This window comes from Diceros bicornis, chromosome 27 (genome assembly GCF_020826845.1).
Source record: "Diceros bicornis minor isolate mBicDic1 chromosome 27, mDicBic1.mat.cur, whole genome shotgun sequence".
NCBI classification, from domain to species: domain Eukaryota; kingdom Metazoa; phylum Chordata; class Mammalia; order Perissodactyla; family Rhinocerotidae; genus Diceros; species Diceros bicornis.
In genome coordinates, this window is record NC_080766.1 from 40,994,124 (window position 1) to 41,010,268 (window position 16,145).

Genomic DNA, 16,145 nt, shown 5'->3' on the forward strand with positions numbered 1-16,145 from the left:
AACAGATTCTTTAGGGTTTTCTATATATACAATCATGTCATCTGCAAATAGTGAGAGTTTCACTTCTTCGTTACCTATTTGGATTCCTTTTATTCCTTTTTCTTGCCTAATTGCTCTGGCCAAAACCTCCAGTACTATGTTGAACAGGAGTGGTGAGAGTGGGCAGCCCTGCCTCGTTCCTGTTCTCAGAGGAATGGCTTTCAGTCTTTCCCCGTTGAGTATGATGTTAGCTGTGGGTTTGTCATATATGGCCTTTATTATGTTGAGGTACTTTCCTTCTATTCCCATTTTATTGAGAGTTTTTATCATAAATGGATGTTGTATCTTGTCAAATGCCTTCTCTGCGTCTATTGAGACGATCATGTGGTTTTTATTCTTTGTTTTGTTGATGTGATGTATCACGTTGATTGATTTGCGGATGTTGAACCATCCCTGCGTCTCTGGTATAAATCCCACTTGATCATGGTGTATGATCTTTTTAATATATTGTTGTATTCGGTTTGCCAATATTTTGTTGAGGATTTTTGCATCAATGTTCATCAGCGATATTGGCCTGTAATTTTCTTTCTTTGTATTGTCTTTGTCTGGTTTTGGTATCAGGGTGATGTTGGCCTCATAGAATGATTCAGGAAGTGTTCCATCTTCCTCTATTTTTTGGAATAGTTTGAGGAGGATGGGTATTAAATCTTCTTTGAATGTTTGGTAAAATTCACTGGAGAAGCCATCTGGTCCTGGACTTTTATTTTTTGGGAGGTTTTTGATTACTATTTCAATCTCTTTACTTGTTATTGGTCTATTCAGATTCTCCATTTCTTCTTGGTTCAATTTTGGGAGGTTGTATAAGTCTAAGAATTTATCCATTTCTTCTAGATTGTCCAATTTGTTGGCATATAATTTCTCATAGTATTCTCTTATAATCCTCTGTATTTCCATGGTATCCGTTGTAATTTCTCCTCTTTCATTTCTAATTTTATTTACTTGATCCTTTTCTCTTTTTTTCTTAGTAAGCCTGGCTAAGGGTTTGTCGATTTTGTTTATCTTCTCGAAGAACCAACTCTTTGTTTCATTAATCCTTTCTACTGGTTTTTTGGTCTCAATATCATTTATTTCTGCTCTGATTTTTATTATTTCTCTCCTTCTGCTGGCTTTGGGCTTTGTTCTTCTTTTTCTAGTTCTGTTAGGTGTAATTTAAGGTTGCCTATTAGGGCTTTTTCTTGTTTGTTAAGGTGGGCTTGTATCGCTATGAGTTTCCCTCTCAGGACCGCTTTTGCTGCATCCCATATGGTTTGATATGGCATGTTATCATTTTCATTTGTTTCCAGATAGTTTTTGATTTCTCCTTTAATTTAATCAATGATCCGTTGGTTGTTCAGCAGCATGTTGTTTAATCTCCACATTTTTGTCACTTTCCCAGTTTTTTTTTCCTGGTTCATTTCCAGTTTCATAGCCTTATGGTCTGAAAAGATGCTTGTTATGATTTCAATCTTCTTAAATTTATTGAGGCTTGCTTTGTTTCCCAACATATGGTCTGTCCTAGAGAATGTTGCATGCGCACTTGAGAAGAATGTGTAGTCAGCTGTTTTTGGGTGGAGTGCTCTGTATATGTCTACTAGGTCCATCTCGTCCAGTTTTTCATTTAAGTCTAATATTTCTTTATTAACTTTTTGTCTGGATGATCTATCCATTGCTGTAAGTGGGGTGTTAAGATCCCCTACTATTATTGTGTTGTTGTTGATTTCTCCTTTTAGGTTTGTTAATAGTTGTTTTATGTACATTGGTGCTCCTATGTTGGGTGCATATATATTTATAAGTGATATGTCTTCTTGATGGAGTGTCCCTTTTATCATTATATATTTCCCTTCTTTGTCTTTCTTAACCTGTTTTATCTTGAAGTCTACTTTGTCTGATATGAGTATGGCAACACCTGCTTTCTTTTGTTTGCCATTAGCTTGGAGTATTGTCTTCCATCCTTTCACTCTGAGCCTGTGCTTGTCTTTAGTGCTAAGATGTGTTTCCTGAAGGCAGCATATTGTTGGGTCTTGCTTTTTAATCCATCCTGCCACTCTGTATCTTTTGATTGGAGAGTTCAATCCATTTACATTTAGGGTAATTATTGAAATATGAGGGCTGAATTTTGCTGTTTTGTCACTTATTTTCTGGTTCTTTTGCATTTCCTTTGTTTCTTGTCCCATTTGTTTTGGACTGTCAATTCAGTTTGGTTGTTCTGTCTTATGATTCTTCTAGTTTTCTCTTTGTTTATCATATGTGGTTTTGCTTTGATTATTTGTTTAGTGGTTACCTTGAGGTTTGGGCAAAAAATCTTGTGTATGAGATAGTCCATTATCTGATAGCCTCCTATTTCCTTATACTAAGTCAATTCAGTCACTTTCCTCTTCCCCTTCTAAGTTGCTCTTGTTATACCTTATTCTATCTTGTGTTGTGGCTGTGTATTTACAGTGATGAGGTTAAATTTATTTTTGGTGAATTTCTTCCTTTGATCTTTGAGTTTAGTATTTAAGTGGTTGCTAACCTATTCCGGTAAAGATCTACTATTTCTCTGATTTTGTCTACCTACTTTTATCCTTGCTCCAAGCTTTGTGTTCCCTTTCTCTTCTTTTTTTCAGGCCTGAGGGCCTTCTTGAGTATTTCTTGTAATGGGGGTCTCGTGGCCATGAACTCCCTTAGCTTTTGTTTATCTGGGAGAGTTACTATTTCTCCATCATATTTGAAGGATATTTTTGCTGGATAGAGTATTCTTGGCTGAAAGTTTTTGTCTTTTAGTATTTTGAATATATCATTCCAGTCTCTTCTAGCCTGAAAAGTTTCTGTTGAGAAATCCGCTGAGAGCCTGATGGGAGTTCCTTTGTACGTTATTTTTTGTTTTTGTCTAGCTGCCCTTAATATTGTTTCTTTGTCGTTGACCCTGGCTAGCCTTACCACTAGGTGTCGTGGTGAAGGCCTTTGTCTGTTAATATATATAGGTGTCCTGTTGGCTTCGCTTACTGGTATTTCCTGCTCCTTCCCCAGATTTGGGAAATTTTCAGCTATTAGTTCCTTGAATAGGCTCTCTGTTCCTCTTTCCCTCTCCTCTCCCTCAGGAATACCTATAATTCTTATGTTACATTTTCTAATAGAGTCAGATATTTCTCGGAGTCTTTCTTCATTTCTTTTTAGTCTTAGTTCTCTCTCTTCTTCCATCTGGAGTATATCTGTATTCCTATCCTGTAAAGTGCTAATTCTTTCCTCCATATTGTCAGCTCTGTTCTTTAAAGATTCCAGATTCTCCTTTATCTCCTCCATCGTGTTCTTCATCTCCGTCAGCACTGATTGGTTTTTCTTTATGATTTCAATCTCTTTTGTGAAGAAACTCCTAATCTCATTGAATTGTTTGTCTGTGTTGTCTCGTATTTCGTTGAGTGTTTTTATGATAGCTATTTTGAAATCTCTGTCATTTAGATTATGGATTTCTGTGTCTTCGGGGTTGATTTCTGGGTGCTTGTCATTTTGTTTCTGGTCTGGTAATTTCATATATTTTTGCATTGTGGTTCCTGTGTTGGTTTTGATTTTCCTCATCCTGGAAGTCTCTGGTTGCAATTTCCACCTGCCGCCACTGTCTGGTGGTAAAGGGCTGTGTCGTCTAAGCCCCCTGCGCGCTGCCCCAGTTTTTCTGCTGCGATCCGCAGTTTTGTTTTGTTTTTTTTTTTTCCCGCTGCGATCCACGGGTCCAGTCCAGTTTGTTCAGGTCTGCCTTGGATCGCTAGGTCTGGTCCAGCTGCAGACTCCGGGTTGCGGGGAGTGGGGAGCTCTCTCTTTTGCCCTCTGGGTCCCTGACGTGGGAGGCTTCTCGTTTGCCCCTCTTTATCCGCTCTCTGGGGTGCTCAGATGTTGATGGTAGCCCTGTGGCTCCTCTGAGCCCTCTGTGCGGGAGTTTCCCACTGGCTGAGAGAGCCCGAAGAGCTACAGTTTCCCGCCGAGGGCCGCCCCTCCCCCCTCTCTGGGAGCCGTGCGGACCGGGATCGCTGATCTGATGAGGAGGGAGCGGAGTTCTCCTTACCTCTCCCCACTTCCTCCGGGGGGCGCAGCACGTTCCGCTCTCAGATGTGCGGCAGTGTGGATCCCTCCGCTCTAGGTTTTCACTGTCTGGGATTCCGTTGTTGGTCTGTGGCTGTTGCTTTTGTTGTATCTTGTGGGGGAAGAATTCACAGGAAAGCTCACTCCGCCATGATGCTGACGTCACTCTATTTCGTTTCTTATGCTTGGCGTTCTTTGGATCTGTGGGCTTACGGTTTCCAACAAATCTGTAAATTTTTTGGTTATTATTTCTTCAAATACTTTTTCTGTCTCCCATCCCCTCGTCTCATTTGGGTGCTCTGATTACATGTGTATTTAGCCACTTTAAGTGGTCCTATAATTTATTGATGTTCTCTATCCCTTTTTTTTTTTTTTTGTATTTTGCCCTCTCTGTGTTTCATTTTGGATAGTTTCTATTGTTATGTTTTCAAGTTCACTAGTCTTTTTTCTGCAGTTATATAATCTGCTATTAATACCTTGCAGTCTATTTTTCATCTCACATATTGCAGTTTTTATCTCTGGAAGTTTTATTTGGGTCTTTTTTATAGCTTGTGTGTCTCTATTTAACATGTCTAATAATTCCTCTAGCTTCTTGGGTGGAAGACAGTCACAACAACTGTCTTAATAGCCTCTCTACTAATTCTATCATCTGTGTCCTTTCTTGCTAGGTTTCAATTGATTGATCTTCCTGCTTGTTAGGAGTTGCTTTCCTGCTTCTTTGTGTACTTGGTAATTTTTTATTGGATGCCTCACGTTGTGAATTTTACCTTTTTGGGTACTGAATACTTTTGTGTTCTTAGAAATATTCTTGAGATTTGTTCTGGGTTATAGTTAAGTTACTTAGAAAGAGTTCTATCCTTTCTTTTCTTTCCTTTAAGCTTCATTAGATGGGATCAGAGCAGTGCTTAGTCCAAGGTTGATTCTTCCCGTTACAGAGGAAGGACCCTTAGTCTCTAATTGATGCCCTGTGAATGGGATTTGGGTTTTTTTTTTTTTTTTCACTCTAGGAAACAAGAGTAAACAGGAAACAGTTGGCAACAGGCACTATTCTCAGCCCTGTCTGTGAGCCCCAAGCACTGTACCTTCTAATCCTCTCAAGTGGTTCTTCACTGGCCTTCACTCATTTTTTGGTCTGTACTCAGCTGAGGGCTCAAGGGAGGCCCTCTGGAGAGACGTGGAACTTCTTTCTGTGCAGCTGTCTCCTCTCCATTACTCTCCCTGCAAGCTCTAACTCTGCTGGCCTCTGCCCATGTCCCCGTCTCCTGTGCCACACCCCAGACACTTTCTCAGGGCAGTAAGCTGGGGCAACTGTGGGGTTCACTTCGGCTGTTTCTCATGTCTCAGGATTAACTGTCTCTCCTTGCCCAATTTCCAGTATCTTCACAGCCTTTTTTTTTTTTTTCATATATTGTGTCCAATGTTTTAGTTGTTTCAGATGCAAGGCTAAATCTGGTCTTCTTACTCCATCTTGTCTGGAAACAGAAGTGGTTTCAAGGCATTTTTCATTTCTTTATGCTCTGCTGTATTAGGGTGTTGTTGAACTAAGCATGGTTTGCACTAAGCACGTTTCACTCAGAATTATAGTTGTTAAAGCTTCTCTATTCATAAAGTAAATATGTAAAAAAAGACAAATGACCTACTGTGGAAAGACATTTGTAGCATAAAGTTTTACCATATAAAGAATTCTTACCAATCCATGAGAAAAAGATAGAAATTATAATAGAAATATAAATGGCCAATGAGTGTATTTTTTTAAGTGATTTCCCCAACTAGTAATAAAAAAAACTTGTAAACATTAGGATCTTGGACTGAGGACCATCATTCCTCTTTCTATTTGGCAGTGCTGGTGAGAGTGTGGGGACTGGGCGCTCCCATACCATGTTGGTGGCATGTATACTGCCATTCTTGGGACCATTTTTCCAGCATATATCTGGATGTGTAAAAGTGAGCATGCCTTAACCCGTAATTTTACTTTTAGTAACTCATTCTGAAGAAATTAAGAATGTGAGCAAAGATTTAGGTGTAAGATGTTTCATTAGGGGCCAGCCCCATGGCCTAGTGGTTGAGTTTGGCGCACTCCACTTCAGTGGCCCAGGTTCAGTTCCCCGGGCATGGACATACACCCTACATCACTCATCTGAGGCCATGCTGTGGTGGCGACCCACATACAAAATAGAGGAAGATTGGCAACAGATGTTAGCTTGGGGTGAATCTTACTCAGCAAAAAAAAAGAGATGTTTCATACATTAGTGTTTATGATGGTGGAAATATTGAAACCACTTAAATGGTCACAAATAGGAATTGGTCAACAAATTTGATATGTCTAGAATATGGTTTTGGTGTTGTCATAGAAACAGCATGGTTGAAAATTAAGTGACACAAAAAGATTTTTATCACATATGAAGTAAAAATACAGTTTACAAAACAGCATGTGCTACAAGATCCCATCTTTGTTTGAAAATTGATGCATAGAAAAAGATAATCCTCTAAAATATGAACATTAATTATTTCTGAGTGCTGAATTTATGAGTGCTTTTATTTCTTTATTTTTATTTAGTCATATTTTCAAGTTTCTACCATAAATATGTATTGCCTTTGTAACAAGAAGAGTAGGGTTATTTTTAGTTATTTAAAATGTTTGTTCAATATTTGCATTTTCGTGCTATAGGCCAGGGGTGGGCAGACTTTTTCCGTAAAGGGCCAGGGAGTGAATACTTAAGGCTTATGGTACAGGTGGTCTCAGTCAGAACTGTTCCATCGCTGTTATAGCACAAAAGTAGCCACAGCCAATATGTAAATGAATGGATGTACATGGCTGCGTTCCAAAAGAACTTGGTTTTTAAAGAGAGATAGATGGCAGGCTGGATTTGGCCTGTAGGATATCCTTTGCTGACCACAGCTATAGGCTCTTGGGGGTCTAGACTAGCTGCGGGCTAGCATCCCTCTGTGCTTAGGTATTTTCAGGCTCTTGTTCATTGCTTTTCTCTTCCAGCGTGCTTAAGAAAAAGCCGTGAACCTACAAGAACGGAATCCACATTTGTAGAAAATGTATTAATCAAGTTTGTTTTTCTCCTCACTTTAAAACCATTCTTTTAAGGTCATTATTCCATTGTTATTTTGACTTTTTCTTTCCTCAATATAAAAGGATCTTATTTGGTAGGCCTTGGGATCTTGAGGCTTTAGTTACAGAAAAATTAAATGCTTAACAATGCTATTTTCTAGTGCCTAGGTATTCATTTCTGCAATTAAATATGGATGAAATGGGTAACAAGGCCTATCTATGTCTTTTTCTTTTTCCAAGTAAAGCTTAAGATATCAAACAAATCCATACTCTCGAAAGGAGTAGGTAAGTCTAGTGTAGATAAATGAAATATTGATGACCCCCAAACCTGCTTTAAGAAATCCTTACAGCTTCCTTCCCAGTAAAAGCATTATCTGAGAGTCTGCTAGCAGAAGTCGCTGATGAGTGTTAGCTCTCTTACTCTTTGTTACCAGTGATGTCATGAATTCAAGGGTGCACCCCTTTACCACTCTGGATTCTGGGTCCTCTGTACACTGTAGATGTGACATAGGTCAAGGGTGGGGCGGGGTAGGGTCTCCTGGGCCGGTCCAACCCAGGTGATCTTGGAACCCATTAAGAGTGTGGAACAGGCTGATGTGAGGACACTATTCTAGAATCCACCAGAGAGCACGAACTAGGGTTGCCTCCGCCAGGGGACAGCCCCATGATTCAGGCAGTTTCGGCTGAGATTTCTGCTACAGACACTACTGCCCTTCCTTCTTACTCTTCCTTGCTCGTCTCCACTTCTCCAGGAAGCACCACCAACCCAGCTGTCCCTACTGGGCACTGACCCACGATGCTCTCTCACCTGCATAGCCTTGCTATGCAGCCTTGCTAGCCCTCCACACAGCCCCTGATGCTTCCGTATATGCCCTTCTGCACATTGCTGTCCACCACACAGCTTCAGCACCTGCAGACCTTGAAACATGCTGTTGTTCCAGTTGCAAGGGACTGGACCCTCTGAAGGCACGCAGCCACCGAGACCTCCTCGGTGCATGCTCAGATGCCTGAGCCGTTGGAACCTGAGTGCTGATATGACTGTGGTTTGATAAGGCAAGGGGTTATCTCTTTTGTCATATGTTAGAGATGGACTGCTCATTTCATAGCTGTGGATTTCCCCCCTTCTGTCTCCTCAGAAATTGCAGGTGCTCCGGTGTCTGAAATTTCTGGGCCTTTCTCAACCGACGACATAGCCAGCAACTGTGTCCCCACCCTGCCTTTGAATGAGCCCATTTTGTGGATTGTCTCCTATACTCTCATGAGCGTGTGTGGAATCATCCTTCTTATCTTAATCATCCTGCTGCTACTTCCATCCCGGTGTCAGCAAGACCCCCAACACCCTGAGGTTGTCACTGATGAGTCCTCTCTCGTCCGACATCGCTGGAAATGAAGAGCAAAGCCTGAACTCAGGCAACCTTGAACTCAACTATTAAGAGAAATAAATTTCAAGTGCAGCAAGCAGGGGTTATAAGGCAAGGTTTCTTCCTATGTCAATTACTCTTAAATCTCTGTTCTGCTCCCAGATGCCTTCCAGACTCACTGTATTTTGATTCTTAATTTTAAAGCTTCCTCCTTCTCGCCTACTTCCAAGAAAAATGATAATAAAAAACACCTCATTCTAAACCAAAACAGAGTGAATTGGGCTTCAGACTTTATGTGACTGGTTATGCCAAACTGTCTAGGTGTGCCACCCAAAAAAAAAAAAGCAAGCCTTGGCTAGTTCTCCTCTTCTCCCCATCTCTGGAGAAATGAGTGCATATCGTTTATAACTCCTCTTAGCTAATGGGAAGCTTTTTGTATTAATTGCATTTAAGAGTATTTTGCACCAAGCCTCAGCCTGAGTCAGAGTCATACAAGAAGGCTTGCAATATGATGGCAGAAGAAGAAGCTGGAGCCTGATGATATAACCATCCTGCCCCCTTCTGAGTTGGAAAAGAAGCAGTAAGCCCCTTTTCTGGGTCTCTCTGTGCTCTGAATGGGAGCTAGAATCCTCAAGGAGGAGATCATCACCAAACAGCCTTCACCAGCCTCCTCTGAAGATAGAAGGCCTTCTGTCCATCGTGGTAGAGTGGGAAGGAAACCTACTCTTTTGTACTTGCTACTTTCATAGTATTGTTGGTATAAAAGTCTACCTCTGTTGAGACTTTGCCTAGGGTCCTGTGCCTGGGTGTGAGTGCAGGCAGCCTGGTTCCAGCTGCTGCCCTCACCTAAAAGAATCCTCATTCCAACAGGTGAGATGTAACAGGTGCTGAACTGCACATCAACCTGGAGAAGTTCTGTCACCAAGCTTGTCATTATTTGCATATGCTTAGTCTCCCTTAAAATTAATAAACAGGGTTTTAATGCGAAACACAAATTCTATTTCACTAGCTTAGTTGTTTCTTTCTCCAAATTTTCTCTGAAGGTAGGTTGATTGTTACCCTTTGGGGAAATAGGGAAATGGCTAAATGCCCTTACTTCTAAGCAGCTCTCAAGGGAAGGAAAATGCAAAACCTGCAAAGGACGGGAAGGGAACGCGCACTTCTTCCTGTGCTTTGAAACCATGTGTTTCTGTTTGCAGAATCCCCTAGACTCAAGCACACCCATCTGAATCAGCTTAAATAAACCTGTTGAGCAGTTGACCCACATCCTTCTTCCCCTTGGAATGTTCAATCTTTGGTGATGAGTTGGATGTGCAGTGGTATCCTTATTTGAGGAAATTTCCACTTGCTATCATTTATTTAAGGCCTTTGCCAAAGAAAAGCAGAAGACTTTAACTCAGTGTAGTCAGCTTTATGTGATCTGAGGTAATTAGGAGAAGGGTTCAAAGCCAATAGCCCTTCTCTCTTGTTCTTGTGCCATGTTCGCTGTTCACTCTGCGTTGCTATTGGAATGAGTTGGGTATATAATAAAATTCCACTGGAAGGGCTAACTATGGAGCATCTTCTCCAGCTGGAGTGTTGTGTTCAAAATAGGCTACATGTGGATGTTTCAGCTATCTGGTCCTCACTGGCTCCCCAGGTCACCTCCATATTTAGAAATATATGACCATGCCAAAGAGATGTGGGGCCACTTATACGTGCCATGGTGTCCTTGCAGACTCTCCAGCAGCCAGAAGGATCTGTGAGATTGTTGTGGAGAAGGTTTAAGTTGCATCTTAAAAAGAACATGAGTCTTCTGTGTTCTTCAAGATATAGCTCAAGCATGGCAGGAACAATGCCCTCTTGGAATGGGACGCTAGGAGGGGATTCTGTCGTCAGATGCTCATTATCATTTCTGGTCTCGGCTAGTTGACGGGATAATTTCAACATACATTTCAGAGTTAGAAGTCTCTGGAAGTCTGATTCTCTTCTTGCCCTGTTGGCTTTTTCACTGGTTCCTATTTTGTGGGCCACTTTGCACACACTTGAAGGCAACACCCCTAGACTGTGCTTTTTCCCTTTGCTGTGAAAAGTCTGAACCCCTGAAATGAAAAGAGAGAATTGCAGATATGACCCAGTTAGTTTTGCTCCGTATTTCTTCATACAGGTGTCTTCTGTTCCCTTGTCTTATGTTAGATTCTGAGCTGGGGAACATTTATGTTGCTGCATATTAGCAGGCACTGTTCCCAGAATACATGATAATAGCAAGTTAGATGTCAGGCTAGGGTATTTGAATGAAGTTTGCTATAATGCTCTGTATTTCCTATCAAATTTCTCTACCCTTTCATCTCAGATGTCATTGGATGTGACATTTTAATGGAAATACTTAAATTACAAAAGCATAACTTAGCGACAGGGATGAAATAGACGATTGAATGTGGGCTGTTTTCCTGGCATGCTTTGCTGCTGAAAATTGGACTTTGAGTCAAAACCCTGTTAGTGACACCCACCTCCTCGAGTTACGTAAATTGATACTTGGCTTGGAAAACTTTCAAGGAGGCTTGCTTTGAACAGGAAAGGAAGTAGCAACCATTTGAGGGTGTCATTTTTACCTTGTAACACACTGTGGAAAATGCTGGAAGATGGTCCTTTCCTGAAAGATGCAACTTAACATTAGGTTGTTGTCAAAACCTTGTCAACTCTCTGATGGGAAATGGATGCTTCTCCATGAGCAATTTTTTTTAAATAGGGTGATGCTTTATATCCTTGATAAGTTATTCGGAAAGCTGAAATGAAATCCTGTCTTCAGCAACTGAAGCTGTTTATGGAAAAGAGCAAGAAATGAGTTGGGGATTGATTCTATTTTTTTCCTCCAGAATTTAAAAAAACCACAAGGCATTGGTTGACCTTTATCGTACACTATTTTGTGTTTCTTAGAATCAAAAACAAGTACCTAGCATTAAAGAAACAGATTCCTTGAGTGTGACAGTGGAGAATGTTTCCCTGAACACAGTCTGCTCCCAAATATTTGGAAGGATTCTCTACTGATTCATTGTGAAATGCAAAGCTTTTGGTTGGAGATAAATTTTGGGTCAATTATGGTTCGAAATTATGAAAGGAATTCCCAGTGATGCAGCATTAACAACTCTGCAGAGCTTTGAGAGTTTTTTTGCAAAGCCGTTGTGATTTGGAAATTCCATTAATTCACTTAAGAGGTGAGGAAGGATTATTTCACTATTTAATAGGTTCTTCACACTAATGAAAATTTGCTAAATTCCTCTTACCAGATCCCCACATGGTGGAGTTGCTCAGCATAGTTCAGTTCTAAGTTCTGGCCTGGTGTCACTTGATGTCTTTGGGAATAAATCACTGCCCAACACCTGTTCCATAAACAGCAATAATTGAGTTTCACAGACTTCATCCTTTTCAGTGGAAACCAAGTAATTGGATGGAATCCCAGTGCATTTTCTCTTGCACAAACTTATTAGAATTGATTACAGAACTGTTCAGAGGAAAAAACTTGCCACTAAGATTTTTTCTTTTTTACGAAAAACAACTAAACACCACAAAATGTAAAATTACAGGTTTTGCCAAGAGACTAGGTTTTTAGTGCCAAGAAAACTCCACACCACAGAAGTTACTGTGTACATTTCTAGTGGGTTTTAAGGATTTCAGATTTGAACCTATGGCAGTTTACCAATTAAATAGCAAGCTGGAAAAATACATTTCAAAGTGGGGAAGGAAAATAAAAATATAATCAAAAGTATGCTAACAAAATAAGAATTTGCTGTTTTGGAAAAGTAGCTTTAATTGCAGGAATCCTCAGATTTCTTTTACCCTTAAAGTTGCTGAGTCTGTTGGAGATGTGATTTATTTTACGCAGCCACAAATCCCAAACTTCAAGAATATTCAAGCTGGAGTCGTGTGTTGGATATCAGCATGGACAAAGTGAAAAAATGTGGCCCCTTACGCTTTGCATTGCCCAATCCAGGCGAAGATTGGTTCATTCAAGGAACAGAGAGTAGAGGATGGTTGAGACTTGGAAAATTCTAGAATCTGGGAAAGGAGGTTGGGTAAGAAGTCATATCCCTTGGTCAGCAGATGACCACAAAGGTCTGGAGGGGCTGACGACATCCCTGTATGTCGTAGACTACACACTTCACCCAAGTTTTTGGCACAGCCTACTTTTTAGGAATTATCCAAAGGAACCTCTTAGGATTTATAATTTGTCAAAGAGAAAGTTGCTTTGTAGCCGTATTTAGATCCCCTCTGTCCTAGTAAAACTAGAGGTGCCTGAACTCCCAAGCAGGACACGGTCCTTAGGCTGCCAGTTCAAGATTGTGCACTAGGAAGTTCATAGGGCAGGGTCAAGAGGCTGGAGCCAAAGGGGAGGTGGCAAAGTTTGAGATCTGAGCATCTGGGAGAGGGTCCTGGCAGCCGCTGCCCTGAGAGTCTCATTGAAAGCCAGAGCAACTCAGATGCAGCCATTTCCCCCCAACCATGCTGGGCCAGCCCACTGATGTGGAAAGACTCCTGCAGGTTCCTGACCACACTGCTCTGGGAACCCCTTCTGTCAGAGACACCTCCAGGAAGAAGAGCTTGAAGGGGAGCAGAAGGCTCCTTCATGTCACTGCTGTCAGCCTCTGAGCCCCTGTGCATCAGTGTGGCCCAGGGGCCACCAGCATCCCTCGCAGGTCCATGTCATCCCGGAGCTCACCCTGGTCCTATTCAGAGTCAATGCAGTCATTAGTCTCCCCTGGAGAGTCTAGTGAAACACAACCCATGACTTTCAGCCTTGGGCAAGTGCCCTGGGTTGGTGAGAATGTCTTCCTGGGGGCGGGTGAAGACAGCCTGACACAGCTATTAGCCATATTTGAGGAATGGGGAAGTGAGAGCAAAGCCAGGCCTCGTAAGTGACATCCATGTGTCTGTAAAACTTCTGGTCACATTAGTTGTTTGAGGACACACAACTTCAACCAATCCATACTGTGTTTTCTCCCCTACCTGAGCTTTCTCTGGGTTTTTTATAATCAGATATCACATACAGATGTCCAGTCTTTCTAAACTACATTGCACTGTGTAATTTTACAGCACACTTGCTCTTCAAGAGCAAGCGCCCAGTAGCTAAAGGCTGGGTCAAGAGGCACATAAAGGTTCCTGATACATTCAGATCCAGCCCAAGGCAAGAGTGACTCCAGAGTGCCTGATCTTTGATGCTCCAGGGCCTCTACGTGTCCCGTGAAGCCTTTGGGTACTTGTTGTGTCCAGTTAGCATCTCAGGTTACAGGAGAGGCTGTGCTGGTAGAATACCTGTCTCGCCTCTAGATATCCGCTGGTCAGGGTCTGCCCGTGCTTACCGAGCAGCGATGAGAAGTGGGCAGATCCCTTTACAGGTGGAGAATGATTTGTATGGGACCAACTGGGTAAAGTCTGAATTGTACGTAGCACACAGGTGTACCCCACACATATCAATCTGAGTAGAATATTTTGTCAATATAGATTTATAATTATATAGTTACAAATTATAGATTTATAAAATCGAGTTCAAATGAGTTAAGCACAACTGTCATCTTAATGGTATTACTAAAAGGAGACTCAAAACATTGAGCATCTTGGAAACCTCGCTTCCTTTACCAATAATGTTTTTCCACAGAATTTTCTTCATTTACGTTGGACTATATGTGTTTTTATTCATGGTGCATGCACGGATCAGAATATCGTAAGAAGGCAAGAGTGTCCAAAAGGCAGGGCTTATTTTTTTTTCTCTAAGTGCTGTATGTAGAAGTTGTTGAAAATTTCCTGATATAACTAAGATTTCAGTTTGCCTCATTTTACCTTTATTGAGGTAAAATTTCACGTTTTTGAAGTTAACACTTCTGAATGAAAATTAAGGAAACATTAAAAGATTATCTTTTTGAGATAAAGAAAATATGAACGAAGCTAATTAAGGATCTAATGATCTATAATGAAAATCACCAAAAGTAAACTTACTTAACTCCAGTTTCATATACAATTTTGTGTTCTTTGTAGCTAGTGGTAACGACTTGGGATTGTTTTTTCTCATTTTCCTAATTGTAGATATAATGTTTTACATTCTCATCAGTGAGTTTTGAAATTCTACTTAGCGTTGGAATTACTTAATATAATGAGAGGAAAGAGGATGAATGAGATTTGTCACATGCTAATAAAAGCTGAATGTTTGTAATCTAAAAGGATGTATTTCCTACTATTTCTGTTAATTTGCACTAGTATATAGTTAAGTATATGAGTTATATATAAAGTATATAAGTTAAATATACTTAAAGTTTAAAATCCCTATGTTCGGTCACTTAAAGCAGCCACTCATTTTTTCTTTAAAAAGGTGACTTCTGCTGCTCTAGCAGTGTTTCTGTACTGGCCAAAGAGCTGTAAGCCTTGTATTCTAAAAAGGATGCTAAATATAGTGCTTTGCAAAATGGATTTATGTGTGTATCTCAGATGAACATCCTTTAATACACAATTCTTCAGTGTAATTTGTATTTCTGAAAATGCTTAAGATTATTTTCTATTTGCCTTTTGGAATTTTCCTCTGTTTTTAGTATACCGTGTTGATTTAAATTCAAGTCATGGTAGGACCAAGAGTAGCAGTTAAAGAGGTATCCATTCCATCCTAGAAGTGGCCCTGTAGCTACTGACCTGTGTCCAAATTGTGCGCTTCAAACCTGGAGTTTTCTAAAATAATCTTATTTTTATACCTGTATGTTCCACCAGTTTAAGATGTTGTATACCATTGAAAAGGAAATAAAAGAGTTTGGTTTGTTTGAATAAATAATACTTCCAACTTGTTGGGTTTGGCATTTTTTTAATACTAGGTTCAGGTCACACGCCTGAAATTGCTGTTGGTGGCGTGTCGTGGTCCGCTTACCTCTATCACTTTATTGTGGGTTCCTGGGAAGTATCCAAGATAGAATCGAATGGAGGGAGGGTCCAGGGCCATTCATTAAGCTGTAAACTGTTCTGAAAATGAGAGAAGGATGAAGTCCTGTAGATGTGAGAACCATCCCAGGAGCAGAGAGAAACCGAGTATGGAACAGACACCCAATAAGCAGATGTAAGCAGCCACAAGGATTGGACAGGGTATTCAGCCTCGTCCTGGGGACCAAATATGTCCAGACGGAAATGCCTGTGCCGTCTCCCTCACACGGTCACCCCGCAAAGAGATGGTTTTCTCCCTATTCTCTAGACGGGAAATCAGCTCCAACTCACGTACCGAGGAAAACACAGTCAGGAAAGTGTTTGCCATGTAGGTGGACCCAGCTTTGTCCACCTCCAAAAGCCAAGCTCTTTCTCTGCACCACATTCTAGCCCAAGTGCAATGCGGAATCACACCTTCCAGAAGTGTGATGTATCATTTGGGCAGTAAGGACCCAGCTGAGTGGGTCAGTCTAGAGAGGGGTGTGCGCCAACTTGTGCAAAGCAGAAATGGCACTTAATTAATGGAGACGGACATCATCCATGAGCCGTGATCTGGCTGCTACACAAATCCTTGGGAAATATGCTTCTTTCAATGACTAGACACTTCTTGTTGGACAATACCCAGACAAAAAAAAAAAAGAAAGAAAAGGGATTTCAGCCTGTTATGAGGTGAAGAACTAGTTACTGGAGAAACAGAATTGGATATTTGCTTCCTAATA

The 16,145-nt window shown here is 40.9% G+C and overlaps 1 protein-coding gene across 2 annotated transcripts in view; it reads left to right on the forward strand.

Annotated features, from left to right (window-relative positions):
• Window positions 1-15,308, forward strand: part of BACE2 (beta-secretase 2) — a 96,029-nt gene extending 80,721 nt beyond the window's left edge. For both annotated transcript variants that reach the window (XM_058523131.1, XM_058523133.1), the window contains exon 9: window positions 8,269-15,308. In XM_058523131.1, the coding sequence (XP_058379114.1) occupies window positions 8,269-8,522 (254 nt within the window). In that variant the 3' untranslated portion in view covers window positions 8,523-15,308. The remainder of the gene's footprint in view (window positions 1-8,268) is intronic.
• The last annotated feature ends 837 nt before the right edge of the window (window positions 15,309-16,145 follow it).